At 45.1% G+C, this 25,603-nt stretch overlaps 1 protein-coding gene across 1 annotated transcript; it reads left to right on the top strand.

Moving 5' to 3' along the window:
• Positions 1-298: 298 nt before the first annotated feature.
• Positions 299-25,603, top strand: CYP51A1 (cytochrome P450 family 51 subfamily A member 1). Its single transcript, XM_068238564.1, has 11 exons — positions 299-564; positions 3,502-3,669; positions 6,278-6,376; positions 7,479-7,655; positions 10,611-10,737; positions 12,493-12,667; positions 15,814-15,933; positions 17,663-17,858; positions 18,657-18,752; positions 18,827-18,995; positions 25,077-25,603. The coding sequence occupies exons 2-11, from the start codon at positions 3,508-3,510 to the stop codon at positions 25,253-25,255; spliced, it is 1,500 nt and encodes a 499-aa protein (XP_068094665.1). The 5' UTR covers positions 299-564; positions 3,502-3,507; the 3' UTR covers positions 25,256-25,603.

Below are 25,603 nucleotides of genomic sequence, written 5' to 3'. Positions count from 1 at the left end.
CATCACTGCCTATCCACAGCCAGGCTGCAGTCTATCTATAATACACACAGGTGTCTCGGGAGGGGGCGGGGCACGCAGGGACACTGGGACAGATAAGAAGCCCCGCCCCTCGCTCTGACAGGTGACGTCGCCCCCCTTTCCGCTCTCCGCGGATAAGAGCGACTGCTCATGACGTCACATAGTCAGACATGGGTCCAGCAAGTGCCAGCCAATCAGCACACAGCATCGTGGAACAGCGCAGAAGCTGCCGGTCGCTAGCCCCGCCCCCAGGAGCACGCGGGTCACGCCCCCATCAGCGCAGGGCTGGTATTTGCGGGGTTCCGGGCGGAGGGTCCCGCAGTGTCCTGCCCGGAGCAGCGCTCATCTACAGCCGCCTCCCTGTGACCCACTGTGGGGGTGTCCAGGGGGAACCCTGACTGTAGCTGCTGGCTGGCCACGCCCCGCCCTGCCCCCTCCCCGCCCATCTCCCCTCTGTCTGCAAAACCTGACTGAGGGGAGAACCGCCCAACACACATCAGTGCGGGGACCGGAGAGGCAGAGAGTCTATCTGTGAGCTGAGTGCAGGTACTGGAGCCTCATCACTGCATGCCATGCATCATATGCACACACCCTGCATTACTTATACTATCTATCTATCTAGCATCCCATTCACTGACAGCACAGACCCTGCATTACCTATATCATCTATCTATCTATCTATCTATCTATCTATCTATCTATCCAGCCCATTCACTGACTGCACAGACCCTGTACCCGGCATTACCTATATCATCTACCTGTCTACATAATCCTCTCCACTTTCTGTACAGACCCTGTACCCTGCATTACTAGTATCATTTATCTGTCTACATAATCCTCTCCTTCACTAACTGCACATACCCTGTACCCTGCATTATCTATCTATCTATCTATCTATCTATCTATCTATCTATCTATCTATCTAATCATTTCATTCACTTTACTGCACATACCCTGTACTCTGAATTACTTATATCCATCCATCCATCCATCTATCTACATGATATACTTATCCCATTCACTAGTAACTGAATGTATTTACCCTGTACTCTGCATTACCTATATCCACCTATCTACAAAATCATTTCATTCACTTACTACACATACCCTGTACACTGCATTACCTATATCGTATATCTACATAATTATACCATTTATTTACTGTACATAACCTGTACTCTGCATTACATCTATTTATCTATCTACATAATTCCCCCAATTACTTTCTGTACATAACCTGTACTCTGCATTACCTATATAATCTATCTACATAATCGTCTCATTCACTTACTGTGCATACCCTGTACCATGAATTACATCTATATAGCAACAATTATATAATCACCCTATCCTCTTACTGTACATACCCTGTACTCTGCATTACCCATATATCATCTATATATATATCTACATGATATAAGCATCTCATTCACTTACTATACATACCCTGTACCCTGCATTACCTATATCATCTATCTATATCTACTGTATCTACATGATATAATCAACCGCATTCACATACACACCCTGTACCCTGCATTAGCTATAAATCATCTATATACCTGCATGATATGATGGATATTTGTAATGCAGGGTACAGGGTATGTACAGTACTTGAATGGGATAGTCCTGTACTGTACATACCTGGTACCCTGCATTACCTATATCCATCTATTTATATGATATAATCACCCCATTCACTTACTGTATGTACCCTGCATTACTTCTATCTATCTGACATAATTATCCCATTCATTTATTAACTGCACATACCCTGCACCCTGTATTATCTATAATATATACATAATCATCCCATTTACTTAATGTAAATACTTTTGGATAACAACCTATGCATTTCATCTGTTGCCTCATTAAATAAATACGATTATGTATACATCATTTCTTTGTAGAATGGTTTCACAGTGTATACTTCCAAGCCTCTGTGTATTTTAGGCATTCCTCAAAATTATGTTGTAAATGAATGTATGTAAGTGTAGTGAAGACATTTTATGAACACAGATGAGTTTCTTGACAACCTGCATTGGACTCTATAGGAAGCTGTTATCCAGGATTGCAGTGACAGAGGGTGGGGTCACACAGGCAAATCTCTGCATTCTGATTGGCTGCTGTGTTTACATTTCACATCAGATACGTGCAGAACAGATATCTATTGACTGCAGTCATTACTATGCTTAGAATTCCAATTTGCTTACAAATTTATTGCAGACTGTATGCAACTTAGAATTATTGTGGCTGTACACTATACATATTTTTTTATATTTCTTTCCAATTTGAGAATTACAATTAATTGTACTGATTGATTATAACATTTGAAAAATCTGACCAATGTACCACACACGAGTGTTCAAATTTTCCACAATTATGACAAAAAAAATCTTTTACACTACATGGGATTCTGGTTTCTGATTTGGATACGATTTGAAAAACATTCCTGTATGCTGCGATTTTTTGTTTTTTTGTTTTATTTTTTTTGCTGTGTTGCTATAATCCAGTGAAAATCGGAATAACGGTTTGCAGTGTAAAAGAAGCCTGAAAGCTCTGAAAAAAATCAAGGAATTGGCAATCTATCTTACACCATTCAATTTTCATAAAAATTGTACAGAAAAATCTGCCCTTCCTAATTGATATAATCAATAAACGAGAAATTTGACCAGAATTTTTTTTTTCTCTGTACGGCTGACTTGCAGAAACTAAAACCAAAAACTATTTCCCCCCACCCCCCCTCCCATGTAGCTCCATCCTAAGGCAACGATACCCATCCTAGCACTCCCCTTTTCCTAGTTTTACCTGCTTCCATAACCCTATCACTTCAGTTGTCCTTTAAAGTAGTCACTCAATATCCGGTTCCACTACTATCAGCTGAGTACAGGGAGGTGAGGCCCTGCAGAGGGATCATGTGTCCAAAACTGCTCAGCTGAAGACTGGAAAGCGTACCCTAGTCTGATGGATATGCATTGCTGCTGAGGTCACAGAGGGCGGAGTCAGAATTTGGTTACAACTGTATGGATCCAGTGATTGGTCATATCTTGTCAGCAGTCCAGGTTGGGGGTGTGGTAGATTCATAGCATAAATATGCACACATATTCACTAAACCGTGATAACTGATATCACGGTCGCGCTAGTGTATTTCGCCCGCAGTCGTGAATTTTCATGCACAAATTCGCATTTGCATTCGAAAAACATTATGTGCGGTATAACGCATGCAAAACGCTAGCGCAACCGTGATATCAGTTATCACAATTTAGTGGATCAAGCCCTTTGTGTGATGCCATTATGTCACCAGGGGGCGGAGTCTCAAAGGATGGTTTCCAGGGTTTCGTGGAAGCCATGCCAGCTAGAGCTGAGGGTGAAGGAAGGCCCTATCCCATCATTAGTATGATGTTCATAATAAAGTGCTCATGGACTGTATATTATATTTGTATTCTGATCTGTCTCACTGACCCTCCTTCATTTCCTCTGCAGGCCGCCATGCTGGTGAGTCTGGTTCAGGCAGGGAGTACCCTGCTGGAGGAGGCCGTGGGGGACAGCTTGGCTTCCAAGGTGCTGCTGCCCTGCGCCTTTCTGCTTCTTCTGGCCTATCTGTCCAAGCTGGCCTTCAAGCACCTCAGTGCAGTGGAGCCGGAGAATGTGGTGAGTTCAGGATGCACCAGAACTGTGACAACTGTGTGACAAGTGCCAGGAATGGACCTGAGCTCACAGCCGGTCCTGGAGGACAGCGGAGTGCTTGTTGTATTGTGCTGTGTTCTTACAGTACTGAGGTGGCTGTTAAACCAGGGAGAGAGCTCTGATTGGCTGTACACAGGGCTGGGGAGTCAGTGCAAAAATCAGCCAACTCTGCAGTTTATGGAACCACTGACTTCTCAGTTTATGAAACCACCGACTCCAGCTCTGACTCCTTCTCCAGGTACCCGAAAATTGCTCCAACTCCGACTCCACAGCCCTGGCTGTGCAGACTGGCTGTGCTGCATGCAGGGATGCTGTGGATGGATACTGAGGTTGCTGTTGTGCTGGGGAGAGAGCTCTGATTGGCTGTGCTGCATGCAGGGATGCTGTAGATGGATACTGAGGTGGCTGTTGTGCTGGGGAGAGAGCTCTGATTGGCTGTGCTGCATGCAGGGATGCTGTAGATGGATACTGAGGTGGCTGTTGTGCTGGGGAGAGAGCTCTGATTGGCTGTGCAGACTGGCTTGCTGCATGGAGGGATGCTGTGGATGGATGAATTCCATGAAGGAAAGAGGCTTATGTATTTCCCTGGACTTGGCAAGCGATGTAGGTTCCCTGGATGAAGCCGGCAGCTGTGTAGCCATGTGGTCTGGTAATCCTCTTGGTATGTGTATCATAGTGCTGGCTTTGGATGTGTTTAGAGAACTCTGATGCTGAAATCAGATTGGTTTTGCAGGAAATGCTTGGTGCAGACAGGTAGCACTATGGAGCTAATTCACAACAAACTTAAAAATTATCTCCTCTTAGTTTGGCCTGATACGCACTCGCAGAGGTGGAAAACTGAGCTCTGTACAGACACATTGCTCAGCTGTACTGTTGCTATGGAAACAAAACGAAAGGGGAGGTGGGACAACATTGTGGCTTATGATAGGTAGGGTAAGGAGTAGAACATGCACCTTATTGAGGGACACCTCTACACACTAAATTCTTGGCTTAGATGGCCCCAAACAGCCAGCTGGGCTGAGTAGTTTTGTCTAGGGCCCAGGCATGGGCAAACTTGGCCCTCCAGCTGTTAAGGAACTACAAGTCCCACAATGCATTGCAGGAATCTGACAGCCACAGTCTTGACTCATAAAGGCAAATGCATTGTGGGACTTGTAGTTCCGTAACAGCTGGAGGGCTGAGTTTGCCCATGCCTGGCTCTAGGCTGTGTAAGAAGCTTAGTAAGGGTCAAAGGAACTGATTTACCAAGACTGTTGGAAGGAAAACTCAGAATAAAAATGGAGAAATCACCCAGTGGAACCAATCCAAATCCTTGCTTCATTTCCTGATAAAGTTGGGTTTGTTAAAGGGGAACTGAAGTGAGAAGAATATGGAGGCTGCCATATTTATTTCCTTTTAAACAATGCCAGTTGCCTGGCAGTCCTGCTGGTCTATTTGGCTGCAGTAGTGTCTGAATCACACCAGAAACAAGCATGCAGCTAGTCTTGTCAGATCTGACAATAATGTCAGAAACACCTGGTCTGCTGCATGCTTGTTCAGGGTCTGTGGCTTAAACTATTAGAGGCAGAGGATCAGCAGGGTTGCCAGGCAACTGGTATTGCTTAAAAGGAAATACACAGGGCAGCCTCCATATACCTCTTACTTCAGTTGTCCTTTAAAGTGGACCTGAACTCAGAACTTCCTTTCTGCTGTAAAAGATAAGCAACAGCATAATAACCATTAAAGGGAACCTAAACGGAGAAGGATATGGATTTTTCCTTAAAATAATACCAGTTGCCTGACTCTCCTGCTGATCCTGTGTCTCTAATACTTTTAGCCACAGCTCCCGAACAAGCATGTAGATCAGGTGCTCTGACTGAAGTCAGACTGGGTTAGCTGCATGCTTGTTTCATGTGTGTGATTCAGCCACTACTGCAGCCAAAGAGATCAGCAGGACTGCCGGGCAACTGGTATTATTTAAAATGAAACATCCATATCCCTCTCAGTTAAGGTTCCCTTTAAAGAAAAACATTTCTTTGTTACAGCTGCAATAAATATTCAGTGTGTCTTCTTCCTTCTTTACTGGGAGCAGACATAGGGTTAACATCCTCTGTTTACAAATTGGCTGCTCTGATGAGGTAGCCAGCTGACACAGCTGAGAGTTCAAATTAGACTTGTGATTAGTCACAGATGAGGGGGATCGGACAGGCTAAACTCTTTAGATACCGGATGCATTTCTCTCTGTTTTCCTTCTGCTTTGTGCAAGAGTTCAGGCCCACTTTAAGGTGAACAGTAGCTGTGTGACTTGTTTTGATAAATTGGCTCCAGTAAATCAGATAGTAATAGAGACTCCACACAACAACTGGCCTAGTATCACCTGATAAAGTTAGCAATGGCAGCCTCCACATTCCTCTGTTTGGTATTTTCAGTCCTCACACAGCCTGGTATCTCTTGGGCACACGGTGGCTTATTGGACAGCGTCCTGTGTGTGTTTTTCCCATGAACTGAATACCTTCTATCAGACGGAATAGCTGCACCCCTGTATATAGTAGAACAGTCCCTTTATCTGATATCCGTTTCCTGTATCCCGCAGAAATATCCTCCATACATCTCATCCCCGATCCCTTTCCTGGGACACGCCATCTCTTTCGGGAGGAGTCCGATCGAATTTCTAGAAAAGGCTTATGAACAGGTGAGCTGACCAATGAGCATATTTATACAATTGGCACCCCTCTTGTAACATGGTATAACCCAGAAACATGGCTGTGCCAATCCTGCACAGTGCCCTGTGATTGGTGGAACAGCCGTTGCTGCTGCTGCTGCTGCCCCTGTTGTTTAGAGATGCGAAGTTCTGATATTTTCAATGATCCGGATGATTCTAATTGGATCATTGAAAAGATCCGGATCTTTGATCCGAATCTCGGATCATTTTACAAGGGAAGCATTTGGGGGTGAAATGACTAGCAGGACAGGAGAAGGGGAGGGGGGTGGACACACAGAGAAGGGGAGAAGATGCACGGAGTGGACAGAGAAGGGAGGAGGGACGAGCAGAGAGCAGAAATGCTTGCACACAATACCCACATGCTGCAATCATATGCTTTACATATATTTCACCTACATGTTCATCTGTATACAACCCAACTCGCATTCCCAGAAGTAAAGTGCAGCTGTTTAGAGCAGTGCAGGAGAATCATATTGCCCTGCAATCACAGTGCCTGCCCTGTCCTAGCCCAGCATGCTGCCTGTAACGTTACTGAGCTGTGCCAAAAGTTTCCAATGTGTTCACTGTGCAGCACTACGGAACAGACAGCCTATAATGAGCAGCATATTACAGCCAGTATGTGTGCTCTACACATATCTGGCAGTGGCACCCATGTCCTCTCTCTCTCATCTACCTGTGGCTGTGCAAGGCTGCCTCCCCTTCAACAGAGCGATCCATCTCTGCTCTGCTTCCAGGACCCCGCTGCCCGCTGAGGGGGCGTGTCGCTCCTGGCCCTGCCCCCTTTGCAATCCGAATCACTCATTTTGATGATTCAGATGATTTGACTCACTAATCTGCTGCATGCTTGTTCAGGGTCTATGGTTAAAAGTATTAGATGAAGAGGATCAGCAGGGCTGCCATGCAACTGGTATTGCTTAAAAGGAAATAAATATGGCAGCCTCCATATCCTTCTCACTACAGTTGTACTTGAACACCCAAGGCTCATATGAGAGCTGTGAAGGTCCCTGGGGTGCGTACAGCCTTTACTCTTAGTGCAGACTAGCAGGTGACGTGTGACTTCTCTCTTGTGCAGTACGGCCCGGTCTTCAGCTTCACCATGGTGGGGAAAACCTTCACCTATCTGGTGGGCAGCGATGCTGCGGCTCTGCTCTTCAACAGCAAGAATGAGGACCTGAACGCAGAAGACGTCTATTCCCGGCTCACCACCCCTGTGTTCGGCAAGGGAGTGGCTTACGATGTCCCAAATCCGGTAAGTGCTGGCGTATCAACAGGATTATTTCCTAAATTGCAATATAGTAAAACGACCACAAGATGTCACTGTGTGTAAAAGGTGATGATGTGCTCTATGGCATTGTTCTTTCCTGTATTCACTCTCTGTGGCCCTCTCTTATCTGGTGGTGGTATATGATATATCTCTGCATTTTTTTCTTCAGTAAAGCCTTCTAACATGTTATACTGGGTGCCTATCTGCGTGTATATACCACTCTGCTCCAACAGTAAGAACCAATGAATGGTCCATTAGCTGGTCTGTCTTGACATGCAGCATTTGTCTTACTAACCGTTAAACCTATAGGGGATTTTTTTTTTTAAATATGACTTATTGGTTGGCTAAACCTCACCTGGGTCATATCAGAATATAACAGGGTTCTCAATAAGAACAATGTGTGCATGGAGTTTGTATGGTTTTTTTTTGCCTGTGTTTTTGTAGTTTTTTTTTCCCCAAGTACTCTTTTTCATCCCTCATGGGGTGGTTTTCCCTCCTGTCCAAAACCCACAGAAAGGGGCAGCCCAGTTGGACAGACAGTCATTCTGATCATGTACTGTGGCTTCTGTGGCCATTCTATATTTATGCGCATGCACACCAATCAAATGTACAACTCATTGCCATTACAGCATTATGGCATGATAAGATCATGATAAGATTGCTCTGGTGATGGGTGGAGTTCGTCAGAGAGGAGGGAGTATGTGTGAAAACTCCTCCCACTTCTCCTTATATGGAAGTGGCCACGTCAGTGGCAGATAAAACACATTGAAGACTGTTAAATGTGTCAAGAAAGGCTATCGGCTGCCTGCAGACATGGAGGAAGGAGGAATCCATAGACAAAGCTGATAAGGTACCGCCAAATGATTTAACTTCTAGCATATCTACAGACCTCAGTATAATCCCACCTTAATCTGCAAGTACATCATTGCCAGGAAATCTATAGACACAGAACATTTGTATTGTGCTCGGACTCAAAGCGCCAGAGCAGCAGCCCCTAGGGCATGTCTATAGGCAGTAGCAGTGTTAGGGAGTCTTGCCAAGGACTCTTCACTGAATACGTGGATGCTTACTGAACAGGCAGAGCCAAGATTTTAACCCAGGTCTCCTATGTCAGAGTCAGAGCCCTTAAAGGGAACCTGAGGTGAGAGGGATATGGAGTCTGCCATATTTATATCCTTGTAAACAATGCCACTTGCCTGGCAGCCCTTTTAATATTCTGGCATAAGTAGTGTCTCATATTCAAAGCCCTCGAACAGTCCAGTAAATCCAGGAACACCTGAGTCAGCTGAGTCAAAGTACCTGATATGCATATGCTTGTTCAGGGTCTATGGCTAAAAGCATTAGAGACAAAGGATCTGGAGGACAGCCAGGCAACTGGTATTGCTTTAGCCTCTTGAGGACGACAGTGTGACACCCCCCCCCCCCCCCCCCCCACACACACACACACACACACACACACACACACACACACACACACACACACACACACACACACACACACACACACACACACACACACACCCCTAAAGACCAGGCCATATTTTGTTAAATAGGCCACTGCAGCTTTAAGGCCAAGCTGCAGGGCTGCACAACACAGCACACAAGTGATTTCCCCCCCCCCCCCCCCCCCCCCTTTTCTCCCCATCAAAAGAGCTTTCTGCTGGTGGGGTCTTATTGCTCCCCAGATGTTTATTTTCATAAAAAATTATTTCTCTTATCTTGTAATAAATGTGTGGGTTTTTTTTTAAATTATTTTTAGTTTCTCCCTCCCCCCCCCCTCCCCCGCCAACCAATCAGCGTGATTACGTCCCTGCCTACAGAGGGGACAGCCGTGTCACACGGCTGTCCCCAGTACAGCGCTACCTTAGATCGCAGCGCTGTACATGGTGATTAGACTGCGTTTTCGCCATCTTACAGTCTCCGAGCAAGAGACTGAAGGCGGGGCAGAGCTACCTAGCGGAGATGCGCGCAATCTTCTGCAAAAGCAAGCCCCGGGACTTTACGCAATAACGCGGTCAGCAAAAGGTTAAAGGAAATAAGTATGGCAGCCTCCATATCCCTCTCGCCTCAGGTTCCCTTTAAAGGATACCTGAGTGACATGTGACATGATGAGATAGACATGTGTATGTACAGAGCCAAGCACACAAATAACTATGCTGTGTTCCTTTTTTTTCTTTCTCTGCCTGAAAGAGTTAAGTAGTAGCAGTATCTGTTTTTCCCTTTTGACGTTCTTCCTTTTGATGTTGCATGTATATAAGCTGTCTGTACCACCAGCTTGCAAACTAACAGGATATAAGCCTGACGAAGGCTGCAAGGCCGAAAGCTTGCTTATTTTTATTCATTTTTAGCTCGCCAATAAATGGTATCATCCGGATTTAAAACTTCTTGCTTTGAAAGAGTTCAATATCAGGTATGTAAGTGGCTGACTCAGTCCTGACTCAGACAGGGAGTGACTACAGTGTGAACGTCACTGATAAGAAATTCCCCTTTTTACCTCTTTCTTGCTCTCAGAAGCCATTTTCTGCTAGGAAAGTGTTTTATAGTTGGAGTTTCTTATCAGTGAAGGTAACACTGTAGTCACTTCCTGTCTGAGTCAGGACTGAGTCAGCCACTTACATACCTGATATTTAACTCTTTCTTTCACAAGACACGTAGCAATGCTCTGGAATAATGTCATTTGAACGACTTGTACACCCTGGCCGACTGCACGTTTATCTGTCTTACAGTCATTTAAATTGATAAGCCAGTGTGATCAGTTAAATGTTGTGTAGCAAAAAAAATTTGTCATCCAAAATGCCAAAATTTTGTCATTCGTTGTACATTTCAAACGACTTTTGTACAAGTCTTTACAGAGCTAAGTGCTGCAGAGGAAGGCTACTGGAGCTGCTTTGCTACCAGAACTGCTGTGTTGATGGAAGGATGTCCCGTCTTTTATTGTAGATCTTTTTGGAACAGAAGAAAATGTTTAAAACCGGTCTGAATATTTCTCATTTCAAAAGACACGTGAGCCTGATAGAGGAGGAGACGGCGGAGTATCTGAAGCGCTGGGGGGACAGCGGAGTGACAAGTAAGAGCAGCTCTCCGTACACTGATCTAGCTGCATGATTGTCCTAAAGGTGCCCACTAATGATACAATCTTGGTTGCCCAATCTTAACAAATATGTAGTAGAAGAGTATGTCAAATATCTTATCGATATCTTCCTCAAATGATTATCAACTACTTAAAGAGCCAGCCTAAAAGTCATCATAATCAAGATTTACCAGGAGTGGCCGCGTACCTCACTATTCAACAATCTTGAAATTCACTCAAATAATTTGCAAAACATTTTAAAGGGACTCCGACGAGTGCAGTAGCTATGGAATGAAGCATACCATTTTTAAGCTCTCTTTCTCTTTCCAATGATATATAAACCGCCGCCCTACACCTTTTTAATCTTCGCTATTTTCGCGATCGAAATTGCGGCCGCCATCTTGGATTCCGTATTCAGCATTGTATTATGCAGGACGACACTTTCCCCAGTGTCGGCAGCTCCATTCAGCACAATGCAATGAAATACAAGGAACCCAGGGGGATATAATTACAAACATCATGCTGGTAGGTGTGAGGATATAATTAATTAGTTGTGGGTATGCTTAAAGGCATACCCACAGGCACTGCTCAGAGTCCCTTTAAGGGCTCGTTCCCACTATCGCGAATCTGCATGCGTCCAACGCATGCAGATCCGCACATGTAATGCAAGTGGATGGGCCTGTTTCCACTGTAGCGTTGTTGAGGTGCGTTTTTTTTCAGCGTGAAAAAAACGCACAAAAGAGCCAACGATTTCGCCTGCGTCGGGAATCCGTGCGAATCGCCGCTAATGTATTTAATAGTAAAAACGCATGCGTTTGTTACATGCGTTTTTACCCGCGATTTCGCGTGCGATTTCGCACCTTTTTCAATTTTATTTAGCCCTGGCAGTGTCATGGTTAATTTCGCATGGCACCCTGCCATGCGAAATCGCATGCGAAATCGCGGGTAAAAACGCATGCGGAAACTCATCCGCATGCGTTTTTACAAGCGTCGGAATGCGGCCGAAATCGCGTCGCAACAGTGGGAACGAGCCCTTAAACACATCTAATCAACCCAATGCAAGATGGAGATCATCATTTCTCTGCATTAATACAAGCTTTTCTGACAAGTAAACCGTTGTTTAAAAGGAAATTAATATGGCAGCCTCCTTATTCTTTTTAGTTCAGGTGTACTTTAAAGGGAAGCTAAACTAAAGTAACAAATTTAACTTACCTGGGGCTTCTACTAGGGCGGCTGCCCTGTGCCCGCAGTGTTACTAAGTGTTCCTCCAGTCCCATGCAGCGACGCTCCTTTAGCCATTTGACTGGCAAATCGGTGGGCCACTGCACATGCGCGGCCGTGAGCGTCCTCAATCATGCTCCCATCGCCAGGAGCATTCTGCACATGTGCAGTCGAGATTTTTTCATATTGCGCATGCAATCAGGAGATGCGCAGACCGGGGCTGTGCATCAAATTGAAGCAAGGGAGCTGCAGGGAACCGGAGGTTCGTTTAGTGACGGGGCAGGCACAGAACGGCTGCAGGGGGCTGGCGGAAGCTCCAGGTAAGTTCAAACTTGTTTTTTATTTTTTCAGTTTAGGTTCACTTTTAATATGGACATTACCTGAAGCTCCTACCCTGTATCTGCCTGATGTCATACATTGCAGCACTGCCACGCTATAATGCGCAAAACTTTATAACTTTCTCTGTACTAGCTAAACATTTACTGCTTTCTCTCTGTAATCCTGGATACATGTCTTTATTTTATTCTCTAGACTTCTTTGAAGCTTTGTCGGAGATGATAATCCTGACGGCCAGCCGCTGTCTGCACGGGAAGGAGATCCGCGGCATGCTGGATGAGAAGGTGGCGCAGCTGTATGCTGATCTGGATGGAGGCTTCACACACGCTGCCTGGCTCCTCCCTGGCTGGCTGCCGTTACCCAGCTTCAGGTACTGCCACTGATATACGATCTGCTACAGACAAACTCCAGGCAGAGAGCTGAACATATCATCTAACTGTGGGCAATGAGGTGGCTGCAGCTAAATGTCCTCTCTTCAAACTGATCCATCACACCAGAAGCGATAAGCTGAGAGAGTGCCTTTCAGTCATTGTGGGTGTGGCTGTTACTGATGCCTTGATTGCATCATCCCCTCTGTTCAATCTGCAAGGGAGTAATGATAGGTACCCACAATGCAATTTTCAGACAGATTTACTGTCAGATCGATTATTTTTACAACATGTCTCAGATAAGTTTAATTGGCTTTCCCCTAAAATAAAAAAAATAAATAAAATTGGCCCTAGACCAGCGTTTTTCAACCAGTGTTCCGCGGCACACTAGTGTGCCACGGAACGTTGCCTGGTGTGCCGTCCTCTTATCCCCCTCTCGCCCGTCCCCCGCTGTTATTACCTTAGCAGCGGCCGCTCTCCCCTCTCCAGCGCATGTATTTATTCTAGCAGCGTATCTCCTGGCTGCTCTGCATGTGATACGCAGGAGGCAGGGCTCAGTTACCATAGTAACGGCGATACATATCGCCGTTACAGGAAGCCGCTGCCCTGCTTCCTTCCGCATCACACAGAGCAGCCAGAGATACGCTGCTTGAATATACACGCGCCGGAGAGGGGAGAGCGGCAGCTGTTAAGGTAATAACAGCGGCGTGGACGGGCGGGGGGCACTATACCGGGGCACTATACTGGCTATCCTGGGGCGCTATACTGGGGCACTATACTGGCTATACTGGGGCACTATACTGGGGCACTATACTGGCTATACTGGGGCACTATACTGGCTATACTGGGGCACTATACTGGCTATACTGGGGCACTATACTAGCTATACTGGGGGGCTATACTGGGGCACTATACTAGCTATACTGGGGCACTATACTAGCTATACTGGGGCACTATACTAGCTATACTGGGGCACTATACTAGCTATACTGGGGCACTATACTGGCTATACTGGGGCACTATACTGGCTATACTGGGGCACTATACTGGCTATACTGGGGCACTATACTGGCTATACTGGGGCACTATACTGGCTATACTGGGGCACTATACTGGCTATACTGGGGCACTATACTGGCTATACTGGGGCACTATACTGGCTATACTGGGGCACTATACTGGCTATACTGGGGCACTATACTAGCTATACTGGGGCACTATACTAGCTATACTGGGGAGCTATACTGGGGCACTATACTAGCTATACTGGGGCACTATACTAGCTATACTGGGGCACTATACTGGCTATACTGGGGCACTATACTGGGGCACAAAAGGTTGGGAAACACTGCCCTAGACTACTATACATACACTACATTATACATACATGTGACTATGATAGGGATTGTAAACCCCTCTGAGGGACAGTTAAATGACAATATACTCTGTACAGTGCTGTGTAAGATGTTGGCGCTATATAAATAATAATAAAAATGTCGATCTGACTCCCGATTGATTTTTCGATCGAAATTTTTTTTTCCCGTTCACTTCTATGAAAAATCGATCGGAATTCAGATCGGACATGTTGGAAATAATTGATCTGACAGTAAATCTGTCAGACAATTGTACCGTGTGTACCTAGCATTAGGCACAGTCTGAATCTGTGTGAGAAAACTGCAGCCTATAGCAGGAAGTGACCAGTATATATGATCTAATAGACAAGTTCCTCTTTAAAGCGGGCCTGAATTCAGAATTTTCTCTCTGCTCTAAAAGATAAGTAACAGCCTAATAACCTTTTAAAGAAAAAAAAATCTTTGTTACAGTTTACAGAACTTCTGCAGTGTGTCTATTTCCTGCTATCATGGAAGCAGACAAAGGGTTAATATCCTGTGTTTACATTTTAGCTGCTCTTGGCCGAGGACTAACACATTTCTGTGCTGACACACCTGAGAGCTCAAAATACTTAGACGAGGGGGAATTAGACAGGCTAAACTCTCTAAAAAAACACACAGGGTGCATCTTTCTGTTTTCCTTATGTCCTGTGCAAGGGTGCAGGTCCACTTTAAATACCGTTTTTTTTTTTTTTTTTTTTTTTTTTTTTTTTTTTCTTTATATCCATTATCCATAAGTATTCTTTGGTCATTCAACTGTAAGCTCCCATACAACTAATAATCAGTCATATCTTTGTGGATCTTAGAGAGCAGAGACAGGAGAAATGGCTGCCCCTCACTGTAGACCAATGCTATTGCAATAGCTTCCCCTGGCTTTGCCTGCAAACAAACCTGCTGCTGCCCATAGCTGTGTGTGGCAGGATTACTCATATATCTGTGATCTGAACATTAGTTCTGGTGATCAGAGCAAAAACTTTTCAAGCATCAATTAACTCAATATAAAGACTGTTCACCAGGGACCGACTAACAAATGACAAGGTGTGATAATGCAGTATAATCGCCTAGAACAGGGGTAGGGAACCTATGGCTCGGGAGCCAGATTTGGCTCTTTTGATGGCTGCATCTGGCTCACAGATAAACCAGTAGAGGTCGATTCACTAAGCTACACGGCTCAAGCAGCACAGCCTGGCAGCGCAAGTAACATTTTCAAAGTAGTGCATGCTACTGCTGTAGTATGCACTATTAAATTACTTGCGCTACCCCAAAAACTAACAGCTGCTCCATTTGTCCCACTCTGGACCCTGTCAGGTCCAGTGACTTTATAGGATGAGATCCCCGCACTTTGATTGGCCCAATAGGCTGCCTGTCACTTGACAGTGAATCAACCCCCAAGTCAGCTAATTGTACAAGCTGTTAGTCGGTATTTCTCCTGTCTGGCTCTCGGGGGAAATTGCTGATGTTGCTGAAACCCAAGAGAAGCTGAAGACTTGTCTGACACATCTGCTGCCCAGCGGATCAACTGTATACACATCACCATGGCAACAGGGATGTGAGCCCTACTGCCCCAGTTTGAAACATATAGTATGGCTCTCAGGGAATTACATTTTAAAATATGTGGCGTTTATGGCTCTCTCAGACAAAAAGGTTCCTGACCCCTGGGCTAGAGTAATGGTGTGAACACTGTTATCAGAGAGGTGTGGTGGTCTGAATTTGCTGTATGTCACATGGGAAGTTTCAGCATTGGCGTTCTTCTGCAGGCGCAGAGATCGGGCGCATCGCGAGATCAAGCAAATCTTCTATGAGGTGATCCAGAGGCGCCGGCAGTCAGAGGAGAGGGAAGACGACATGCTGCAGACGCTAATGGACGCCACGTACAAGTAAGTCTTTTTTATTGGCTGTGCTGAGATTTGTGCCGTGTCCTCGCTGTTCACATGCGGGAAAAGTGTCCGACCTGTCTGTCTCTATGGCCCATAGCAACCGTTTTCTTTTTTAACATAACATTCGTGGAACCATGATGAAAAGCTTGGCAACTGGATGCACTTTGTTGTACTGGGTGCAGAGAACTGTAAAAGTGGCAATACAACTGATTGAACATCTGATTCGATAATGAATATTGAATTGGATGCAATTAGGTGCTGCCACAAGCATGCTCCATTAACGATTCGACCAATTTTGGACCGAAATTGATTGAATGTATCAATTGGACATGCTGCAAGATGTCGGAACGGATGAGGTTGATCGGGTGCGCGGCGGGAACGGCATGCGATATCGGGAAGAGCTACGACCAGGATGGAACGCCTGGCCTGGCCAAAATGGGTTGAATCGTCGATCGGCATGCTTGTAGTGGCATCAATTTGCATCCGATTTGATAATACAGTAATTGATGCATTAACACCTTAATTCAGCCCACAGGTGTGAGGTCACCTGACCTCTGAGCAGACAACCCTGCCTCCCATGGGGCTACGCCTCCCTCCTTAGTTGAATACCGTTCAAGGCTGGATTTATACTTTTTGTGCCCCTGGGCCAAGTATATTGGCGCTCACCTTCCATGTGCGGCAGTGCCCCTCCCATTCCATGTGCAGCCCCCTCTCCTATGTGTATCATCCATGTGCAGCAGCTCCCCTCCCGTTCCATGTGCAGCCTCTCCTCTATGTGTATCATCCATGTATGCAGCCCTTCCTTTTCATGAACAGCTCCCTTGAGCACTAACTTCCCCTTTTCATGTGTTGTTTCCCATTCAGTCTCCTCTTTCATATGTAGCAACCCCTCTTTCATGTCCAGCAGGTGTGCCCTATGCTGCAGCCGCCCGAGGCCCGGGCTTTTGTGGCCTTTCTAGAAATCCGTCCCTGATACCGGGTCAGCTTTAGTCACAGACTATTGCTGCCCTCCCCACAAACACCAGCGCTGCCTTCCAATGTATCCCCCGCACACTCTGATCTAGAGGGATGGATAATGGCTGTGAACCCCCCCGTCCCCCCAAATAGACTATTTGCATTATTGGTAAGAAGGTAGCAGAGGAAGAAAATTAAGGAAATCGTTTATATACTTTAAAGTAGTAATCCTGCTTTAGTGGAAAATTTATTAAGCACAAGGCCCTCCCATAATGTATTCATATGACACTATCTGTTACTTCTCCTTCTTCCCTCCAGCGATAAACAGTGGTGTACTGCACCAAGGCCAGGCACTTCTGTGCATGAGGACTATGGGAAGTATGTGGGAGGAGCAGTCATCAGTAGGCTCCTCCCAGTTTATAGATTTCTGTACATAGCTGGTAGTGGAGACACTGCACTGGGGGTGTGTCGTAATGACATCATCCCATGCGGACTCCACCCCCAGAAGTGCATGTACAGCAGTGTCCATCTTTATTTCAGTACTGTCTCTTTAAAATTAACAATTTTAAAGCGTAATCATTTTTGTATTGTTTTTGGAGACCTAACGCGCAAAAAAGTAACGATCCATCTATCACCCCTGTTATGTCTCGTGTGTGGATATTATATGTAAGGTCTGGCATGGGAGGATTATGCATCCAGCATTTGTGAAATCTATAACCCTGCCACTGCCTGAGTGCAGAGAGAGGCCGGTCACATGCTGCGTTGTGTGTTGCAGGGATGGCCGCCCGCTCAATGACGACGAGATCGCTGGAATGCTCATTGGCCTCTTACTGGCCGGGCAGCACACCTCCTCCACCACCAGCGCCTGGATGGGCTTCTTCCTGGCCAAAAACAAGAGCATACAGGAGCAGTGCTTCGCTGAGCAGAAAGCCGTGTACGGAGAGGACCTCCCACCTCTGGAATATGAGCAGGTGAGGGTCTGTCTGCTGACGTAACTCCGTCTCATCATCCATCATTATTTATAGGACTTATAGATTAGGCAGCGCTGTATGAGAAATAAGCAGTGCAAATGGAGGACTTCCAGATATTTTAAATAAAAACTAAGGCACGAAAGGAGAAGAGGCCTCTGCCCAAGTGGCATCATAGGATACTCTTGACTGGGGATTGGGAAGTGACATAGGTTCGAGTTAAAGGGACTCCGAGCACCTCTCATGGGCATGCCTTTAAGCCAGATGATTTCCAAAGGTCAATGGCCATGTGTGTCACTTCCTCTTCCTGCTTCATTCAGTGATGCACTTCTCTAACAGAGAAGACAGGGGTGACCCGGAAGTTATAACATAGCCAAGATGGCAGCTGTGTTTTTTTTTTTTATTGAAATCGAACAAAAACTATTTGGTGTAGAACGGTAAAAGAGGTGAAAGAGGAGAGCTCAAGCTACAGAAAATTATGCATGTTTAAGTACTTTGCAGTACTGGTCAGAGTCTTAAAGGCATACCCATGAGAGGTGATCGGAGTCCCTTTAAGGGGAGGTAGGTAAAGTCCTTTTCTAGTGAGCTTGAGCAGCTCTAGAAAAGTTTTGGAGCCACGAATGGTAAGTGGTAATGAGCTAGGACATTTCATTTTCTAACGGCAGAGCTTGATGATTTCATAGTATAGCAGGTGAGGAGTTTATTGCAGGATCTGCAGTAAGGAGTAATACTTATATGTACTTTAGATTGTTGTTTTCTGCACTACAAACCTGTCTTATCTGTACTCCTTTATTTCTGCAGCTGAAAGACTTGCATGTCCTGGACCGCTGCATAAAAGAGACCCTCAGACTGAGGCCTCCTATCATGACCATGATGAGAATGGCCAGGACGCCACAGGTCAGTGCAGAGGAGGATTCTGGGTAATAAGTGTTATTAATAGAGCATGAGTGACATAGGCTCTTCTCTTCCAGTCTGTGGGGGGATATGACATCCCTCCTGGGCACCAGGTCTGTGTGTCCCCCACCGTCAATCACCGCCTGAAGGACACCTGGGTGAAGAACACGGAATTCATCCCAGACCGCTACCTCCATGAGAATCCCGCTGCTGGGGAGAAGTTTGCCTACGTACCATTCGGAGCAGGTATGGAACTGACCCTTAGCCATGGATTAGTGTGTAAATAGGGTTAGCTGTAGTAAAATATCTGTTTAATTTACCAATGTTTTACTATTGTAAATTAGTGTGTGTGTGTGTGTGTGTGTGTGTGTGTGTGTGTGTGTGTGTGTGTGTGTCTGTCCCCGTTTCCCACCGGTATTTGATTGGCAGTGAAATGCCTCTCAAACTCTCACTGCTGCACGGTAACTGCTTGCTGAGCACACAGTGCAACTGCCTGTGGAAAAGAGGCCTAAAGGTGGCCAAACCATACAATTAAAAGATCCAATTTTTCACCAATTCATAATTTCCATCGGTTGTCCCAAAAAAATCGAGAGCTTTTCTTTGTTTTCGATCACTAAATTCAATCGAATTTCCAATTTTATTTTTTTTTCTGTTTTTTTTTTTTTTGAGATTGTTCATGTTGGAGATTTCACTTAATCAAAAATTGTATGGTGTGTGGTAGATTGTCAATTGATGTAGAGTACCAATCAATTTTTTCTACACTTTCAATTTTATTTATGATGGGGGGGGGGGGGGGGATTGAAAATAGGTTTGTGGTGCATTGGTCAGATTTTATGAATTGTTACGATGAATCAGAAAAATTGATTGCTATTCTTGAATTGAACAGATTTTTTTTTTATTATTTATTGTATGGTGTTTGTGTGGCCACCTTAAAGAGACTCTGAAGTCTCAAAAAAAAACACGTTTTTACTTAACTAACTTGATAAGCACTAATGCCCTACCTAAAACTCTGCATCCCCGCAGCTGAAATCGCTATTAAACCCCCCCAAATCCCAGGGCAAAAATCCACAACTTTCTTGGTCTTGGATTTTGCTGCTGAGAGAGGCAGAGCTTCTAGCTGCAGCTCTGTCTTTCTTATGCGCGTCAATCAGCACTAATTGCCGCTTCTCCCCGCCCCTCTCAGTGAAAGACAGAGGGCGGGAGGAGGCGGTAATCTGTGCCGATTGACGGGAGTAGAGGCAGAGCTACTGGCTAAAGCTCTGCCTCTACAGGAAGAGCTGCGCAAATCTTCCATCCTTCCCCCCCCCCCCCCCTCGGATTTCGGGGGGGAGGGGGGGCTAATAGGGATTTCAGCTGCAGGAATGTAGTAATTTAGGTAGGGCAGTAGAGCTTACCAAGTTAGTTAAAAAACATGTTGGTTTTATTTTTATTTTTTTTGAGACCTCAGAGTCTCTTTAACCTCCCTGGCGGTAAGCCCGAGCTGAGCTCAGGCTATGCCGCGCAGGGGGAGATCTCAGCCCCTGGTGGGGCGATTTTTACACTGTAAATTGCTGTGCGCGCAGCCAGCACTTTGCTAGCCACGCGCACAGCTTGATCGGCCGCACGCAGCTGCGAAAGAGGGCCCCCCCCCCCGCCAGAGCCCTGCGCTGTCCGGACCAATGAGTTCCGGGCAGCGCTATGGGCTGGATCTGAGGCGTCTGACGTCAGGACGTCGGCTGACGTCCATGACGTCATCCCGATCGTCGCCATGGCGACAGGAGAAGCCAAACAGGGGAACGCGTTATATACGCGTTCCCCTGTTTGCTATAGATGCCGGCGACGATCGCACTAGAGGGACACATGCACCCTCTAGTGGTGTTTTATGTAGCTACCACTCTGGTAGCTTTACATGAAACAAAAAAAAATTTTTTTTAAAAAAAAGGATTTTTGCCAATTTGGCAAAAAAAAATTAACCGCCAGGGAGGTTAAGGGCTCAAACCAACAATCAGCCTTTTCTAAGCGCTAGTGATTTGAAAAAGCTCTTGCTAATGCAATGCTATGGGGGATTTCTATAAAAGCACATCGATCAAGTGGGATCACACCCATAGCATTACATTAGCAAGGGCTTTTCAAATCACAAAGCGCTCCTAGTGAGACCCAGGCCTCTTTTTTTTTTTTTTTTCTTCTTTTTTTTTTTTTTCCCCGGACAGTTGAACTATGTGCTCAGCAAGCAGTTGTGAGAGTTTGAGAGGCATTTCACTGGAGATGGAGGCCTCGGGCTGCTTTATTGCCTTGAGCTTGTATGGATACTGCAGAAACAGAACGGGTTCCACAGTCATTAATAGGGAAGTTCAACAAGATGCAAATCATTATGAGTTCATACAGGATTGTGCAAATTAATGCAGCATTCACTTAGTCAATGTTCAGGGTACTTTCACACTATACCTGGGTTTAAATGGATTGGTCCATTTTCAAACTGCACACATTTGCATACAAATGTGCATGATTTCAGAACAATTAGCATCACATTAATCATTCCTACTCCTGAGTTAAAGTGAATCTAAAGTCAAATCTAAAATAAAAAAAACAAATACTCATCTAAGGAGAGAGAAGGCTCTGGGTCCTGTAGAGTATTCCCGATCTCCTGCTTTCCACCGCAGGCTTGACCGTTTAAATATCCCACCGCGGGAGACTTTGGCAGTCTTTGGAAGCACTCGGGCTCCCGAAGACCAGTGGCTCTGTACTGCGCACACGTGAGTGCTGTACGGAGAAGCCCGTCTTTGGAAGCCAAAGTGCTTCTGAAGTATCCCCAACCTGGAAGAAAGCAGTCCGCGACCAAATTGTTCATGGACTGCTAAAAGGGAGCCTGCGGGGGAATGCGGAGACCGATAGAACAGGAACGTTCTATAGGACCCAGAGCCTTCCCTCTCCTCCTTATTAGGTGAGTATCTGTTTTTTTTTTTCATTTAGATTTGACTACAGACTCTTTAAAGGAGAACTGAAGTGAGAGGGATATGGAGACTGCCATATCCCCCCCCCCTTTTAACCACTTGTGGACCGCAGTGTTAAACCCCCCCCCCCTGGTGACCAGGCCAGTTTTTAGTAAAATAGGCCACTGCAGCTTTAAAGGGGAACTGAAGAGAGAGGTATATGGAGGCTGTCATGTTTATTTCCTTTTAATCAATACCAGTTTCCTGGCAGCCCTGCTGGTCTATTTCTCTGCAGTAGTATCTGATTAAAACCAGAAACCAGCATGGAGCTAGTCTTGTCAGATCAGACTTATAAGTCTGAACCACTGAAACACCTGATCTGCTGCATGCTTGTTCAGGGGCTTTGGCTAATAGTATTAGAGGCAGAGGATCAGCAGGGCTGCCAGGCAACTGGTATTGTCTAAAAGGAAATAAACATGACAGCCTCCATATACCTCTCTCTTCAGTTCCCCTTTAAGGCAAAGCTGCAGGGCCGTACAACACAGCACACAAGTGATTTCCTCCCCACCAACAGAGCACTCTGTTGGTGGGGTCTGATCGCCCCCCCAGATTTTTTTTTTAAACCAATATTTATTTCTTTATTTTTGTATAATTTTTGTATTTTTTTTTTTTTTTAAATTATCTCCTTTCCCTCCCTCTCTCCTCGTAGCCAGCCAATCATGGCGATCGGCTGTCATAAGCTTCAGCCTATGAGAGCCGATCGCTCTCTAATGTTCCAGGGGGACAGCTGTGTCACACGGCTGTCCCCAGTACAGCGCTGCTGCTGATCGCAGCGCTGTACTACCCTATTAGACGGCTAAGTCTCCCGAGCGATCGCCGCTCAGAGACTGAAGGCGAGGCTCCTGCTCGCCCCATAGACGGCCATTCACGCCAATCGGCATGGAGCGGTCCTGGGGCTGCTGCACTGCTCACGCCAATTGGCGTGGAGCAGTCGTCAAGTAGTTAAACAATACCAGTTTCCTGGCAGCCCTGCTGATATATTTGGCTGCAGCAGTGTCTGAATAAGACCAGAAACAAGCATGCTGGTGTGCACTTGTGTTCTACAAATTGATACAAGTCCCATTTGCAAGTAGCTGGAAATTGTTTTCTCGGAGGACTGCCAGTGTTTGCTTTTTACAGCTATGTGTGCAATTGTATTCTGATGGCCTAAAAAGATTCAAGAAGAAAAATTGTTTGATTAACACTCTTTGAATATGATGCAAGGTCAGATGGTTGAAACATGCAAACTCCACACTGGCACTGATGGCTTATGGAACTGCTAATTTAAATATATCCACTTGGATGGATTTTTGTGCCTCCAATCCAGCCACAATGAATGGTGGCCTGTCTCTAAAGGTGCGTACACACTTAGACTATAGTCGTTTGTAACGATCGTTCCCCGATCTTTACCAACGACGATCGTTACAAAAAACGAACCACCGACTATTAAGGCAAACGACGAACGAGCCAAATCGCTACAAAAGAAAGTTCTGTCTCGGCGGATTTTAACCAACGACGATCGTTTGCAAAAGTAGTACATCGTTGGAAACGATCGTTCGTACTAGGCTTGACATGCGCATTTCACTATTTCTCCATGGAACTTCTCATTTTTATGCGCAGGCACAATAGTTGCTTTACGTGATGTAACGTTCGTTCTAACGATCAGATCGTTACACACCTTTTAAAACTATCTTTACTTAGGTCGTTCTTTCTTCAATTAAAAGTTCGTTCGTCGTTCTCAACGAACGATCGTTGTCGCATGTGTGTACGTAGCATTACACAGTATATATGTGTCTGACTTCAGCGGTCAATTCATTAATCAATTCATTATTTACAGAGATCTTATGTTGTCCCGCAACTATATATGAACTATGAACTCTATAGGAAGATCTACTTAATCATTATGGAGATATTGCTGGAGTGGACATCCATTTTGTTATAAGATCCATAATATTACCTAATTGTGGCACAGAGATCTTTGTCCCTTGTGATATACAGGTTCAGTTTCATATATATTTATAGGCAGCGGCTCCCAGATATGATATTGTTTAATTGTTGGCATTATTGTATTCTGTGAATAGATCCTACATTGACCATATTGGTCACACCATAATATCCTCTGTGAGTGGCCCTCAAATTCGAAGTTATATACACCTATATTCATAGGTCCCTCACCTACAAATTTAAGGATATGGTGTTTCCAATAAAATACCTACTGCTACTTTCAATAAATATTGCTCATTAACTATGATGGTTCCTTTTGATGGTCATCTTTGTTTCTGACCCTCTGTGTTCCCCTGTGAGTGGTTATGACCTATTATACACTTTATTTCTACATTGTGGTCACCTTACAGGGGCGGACAGAGATGTCAGGATGACCTCAATTTAGGTAAATATTACCTTGGATACAAATTGCCCTCTGATTTAATTATGGTCTTTGTACTGTTGGATCATATTGGTCATGTTTATCCATACACTCTGTGAGTGGTTATGACCACTTTGCACTATTAAACCAATTACGGTCTCCTCGCAGTGATATGTATGAGCATTGCCAAGGTATACGTCCAGCTATCCTTCTTGGGCTATTGGTCATACCTGTTGCCTGCTTTCCATGAGTGGTTATGATCATATTAATTATTGATTTACTCTGGTCTCCTTATGGTTGCAGACAATGGGGGTTTTACTAAGGACCATATATGTATAATGTTTGATTGAAAATTGGTAGCAGTATGGACTAATCATTTAATGGTGGGTCTCATGTAGTGCCTAGCACAGTAGCAGCATTCTTGAATTGTATTAGTCACAATTTTTCATGTCAGTTTTTACTTTCTGACATAATCACAATATGGTGTGTGTATATTTTTCTAAGTATGCAATATTTTTCCAATAAAGTGCAGTTTTTGAGCAGCATATACTGGTTGTGCTTTTTCTGTTTGTTCCTTTTTACCAGTGCTGGTACCTGCACGCTACACACACTACTATTATTACTATATACAAACTTTTATTATTATTCAAACAATACCAGTTGCCTGGCAGCCCTGCTGATATATTTGGCTGCAGCAGTGTCTGAATAAGACCAGAAACAAGCATGCAGCTAATCTTGTCAGATCTGAAACGCCTGATCTGCTGCTTGCTGGTTCAGGGTCTATGGCTAAAGGTATTAGAGGCAAAGGGTAAGAAGGACAGCCAGTACCAGTCCTGGTATTGCTTATAAGGAAATAAAAATGGCAGCCTCCATATTCTTCTTGGTTCAGTTGTCCTTTAAGTATCTGATTTTTATTTTTTCAATTTCAAAAGTCACAGGTTTACTTTAATATAAAACGATTTCTCTTGGTTTCTAGTAATGCCTGTAACGTAATTTTACTCAAACCATTTCTAGGTCGCCACCGATGCATCGGCGAGAACTTTGCGTACGTCCAGATAAAAACCATCTGGTCCACAATGCTCCGCCTCTATGAATTCGACCTGGTGGACGGATATTTCCCCACAATCAACTACACAACGATGATCCACACACCCAACAACCCCATGATCAGATATCGGAGGAGGAAGGTGTGAGAGTGTCCGTGGCCATTCTGTGGGAGAGGGGAGGAGGTGTACATTGCGGGGTGATCGTGGCCATTCTGCGGGGGAGGGGAGGAGGTGTACATTGCGGGGTGATCGCGTCCGTGGCCATTCTGCGGGGGAGGGGAGGAGGTGTACATCGCGGGGTGATCGTGGCCATTCTGCGGGGGAGGGGAGGAGGTGTACATTGCGGGGTGATTGCGCTCGTGGCTGCTGTACAGGCTTGTATTTTATAAAATGATTGTGAGATATTAATGTAAAGAAAATGTTCTGTATGTTTTTCTATTTGAATGATGAGATGGGTTGTAAATACGTTCCATTAAACAAGTTTAATTACTTTAA

This window comes from Hyperolius riggenbachi, chromosome 5, assembly GCF_040937935.1.
Source record: "Hyperolius riggenbachi isolate aHypRig1 chromosome 5, aHypRig1.pri, whole genome shotgun sequence".
In the NCBI taxonomy this organism is placed as follows: Eukaryota; Metazoa; Chordata; class Amphibia; order Anura; family Hyperoliidae; genus Hyperolius; species Hyperolius riggenbachi.
Note: the sequence above shows the minus strand (reverse complement) of the source record. Positions and strands in the feature narration are given on the sequence as shown.

Coding starts and splice junctions, on each gene's coding strand:
- CYP51A1 (XM_068238564.1), top strand. CDS start 3,508: ATGCTGGTGAGTCTGGTTCAGGCAGGGAGTACCCTGCTGGAGGAGGCC. Junction 6,377..7,478: donor TAGAAAAGGCTTATGAACAG/GTGAGCTGACCA, acceptor TCTCTTGTGCAG/TACGGCCCGGTCTTCAGCTT. Junction 15,934..17,662: donor CTAATGGACGCCACGTACAA/GTAAGTCTTTTT, acceptor TGTGTGTTGCAG/GGATGGCCGCCCGCTCAATG.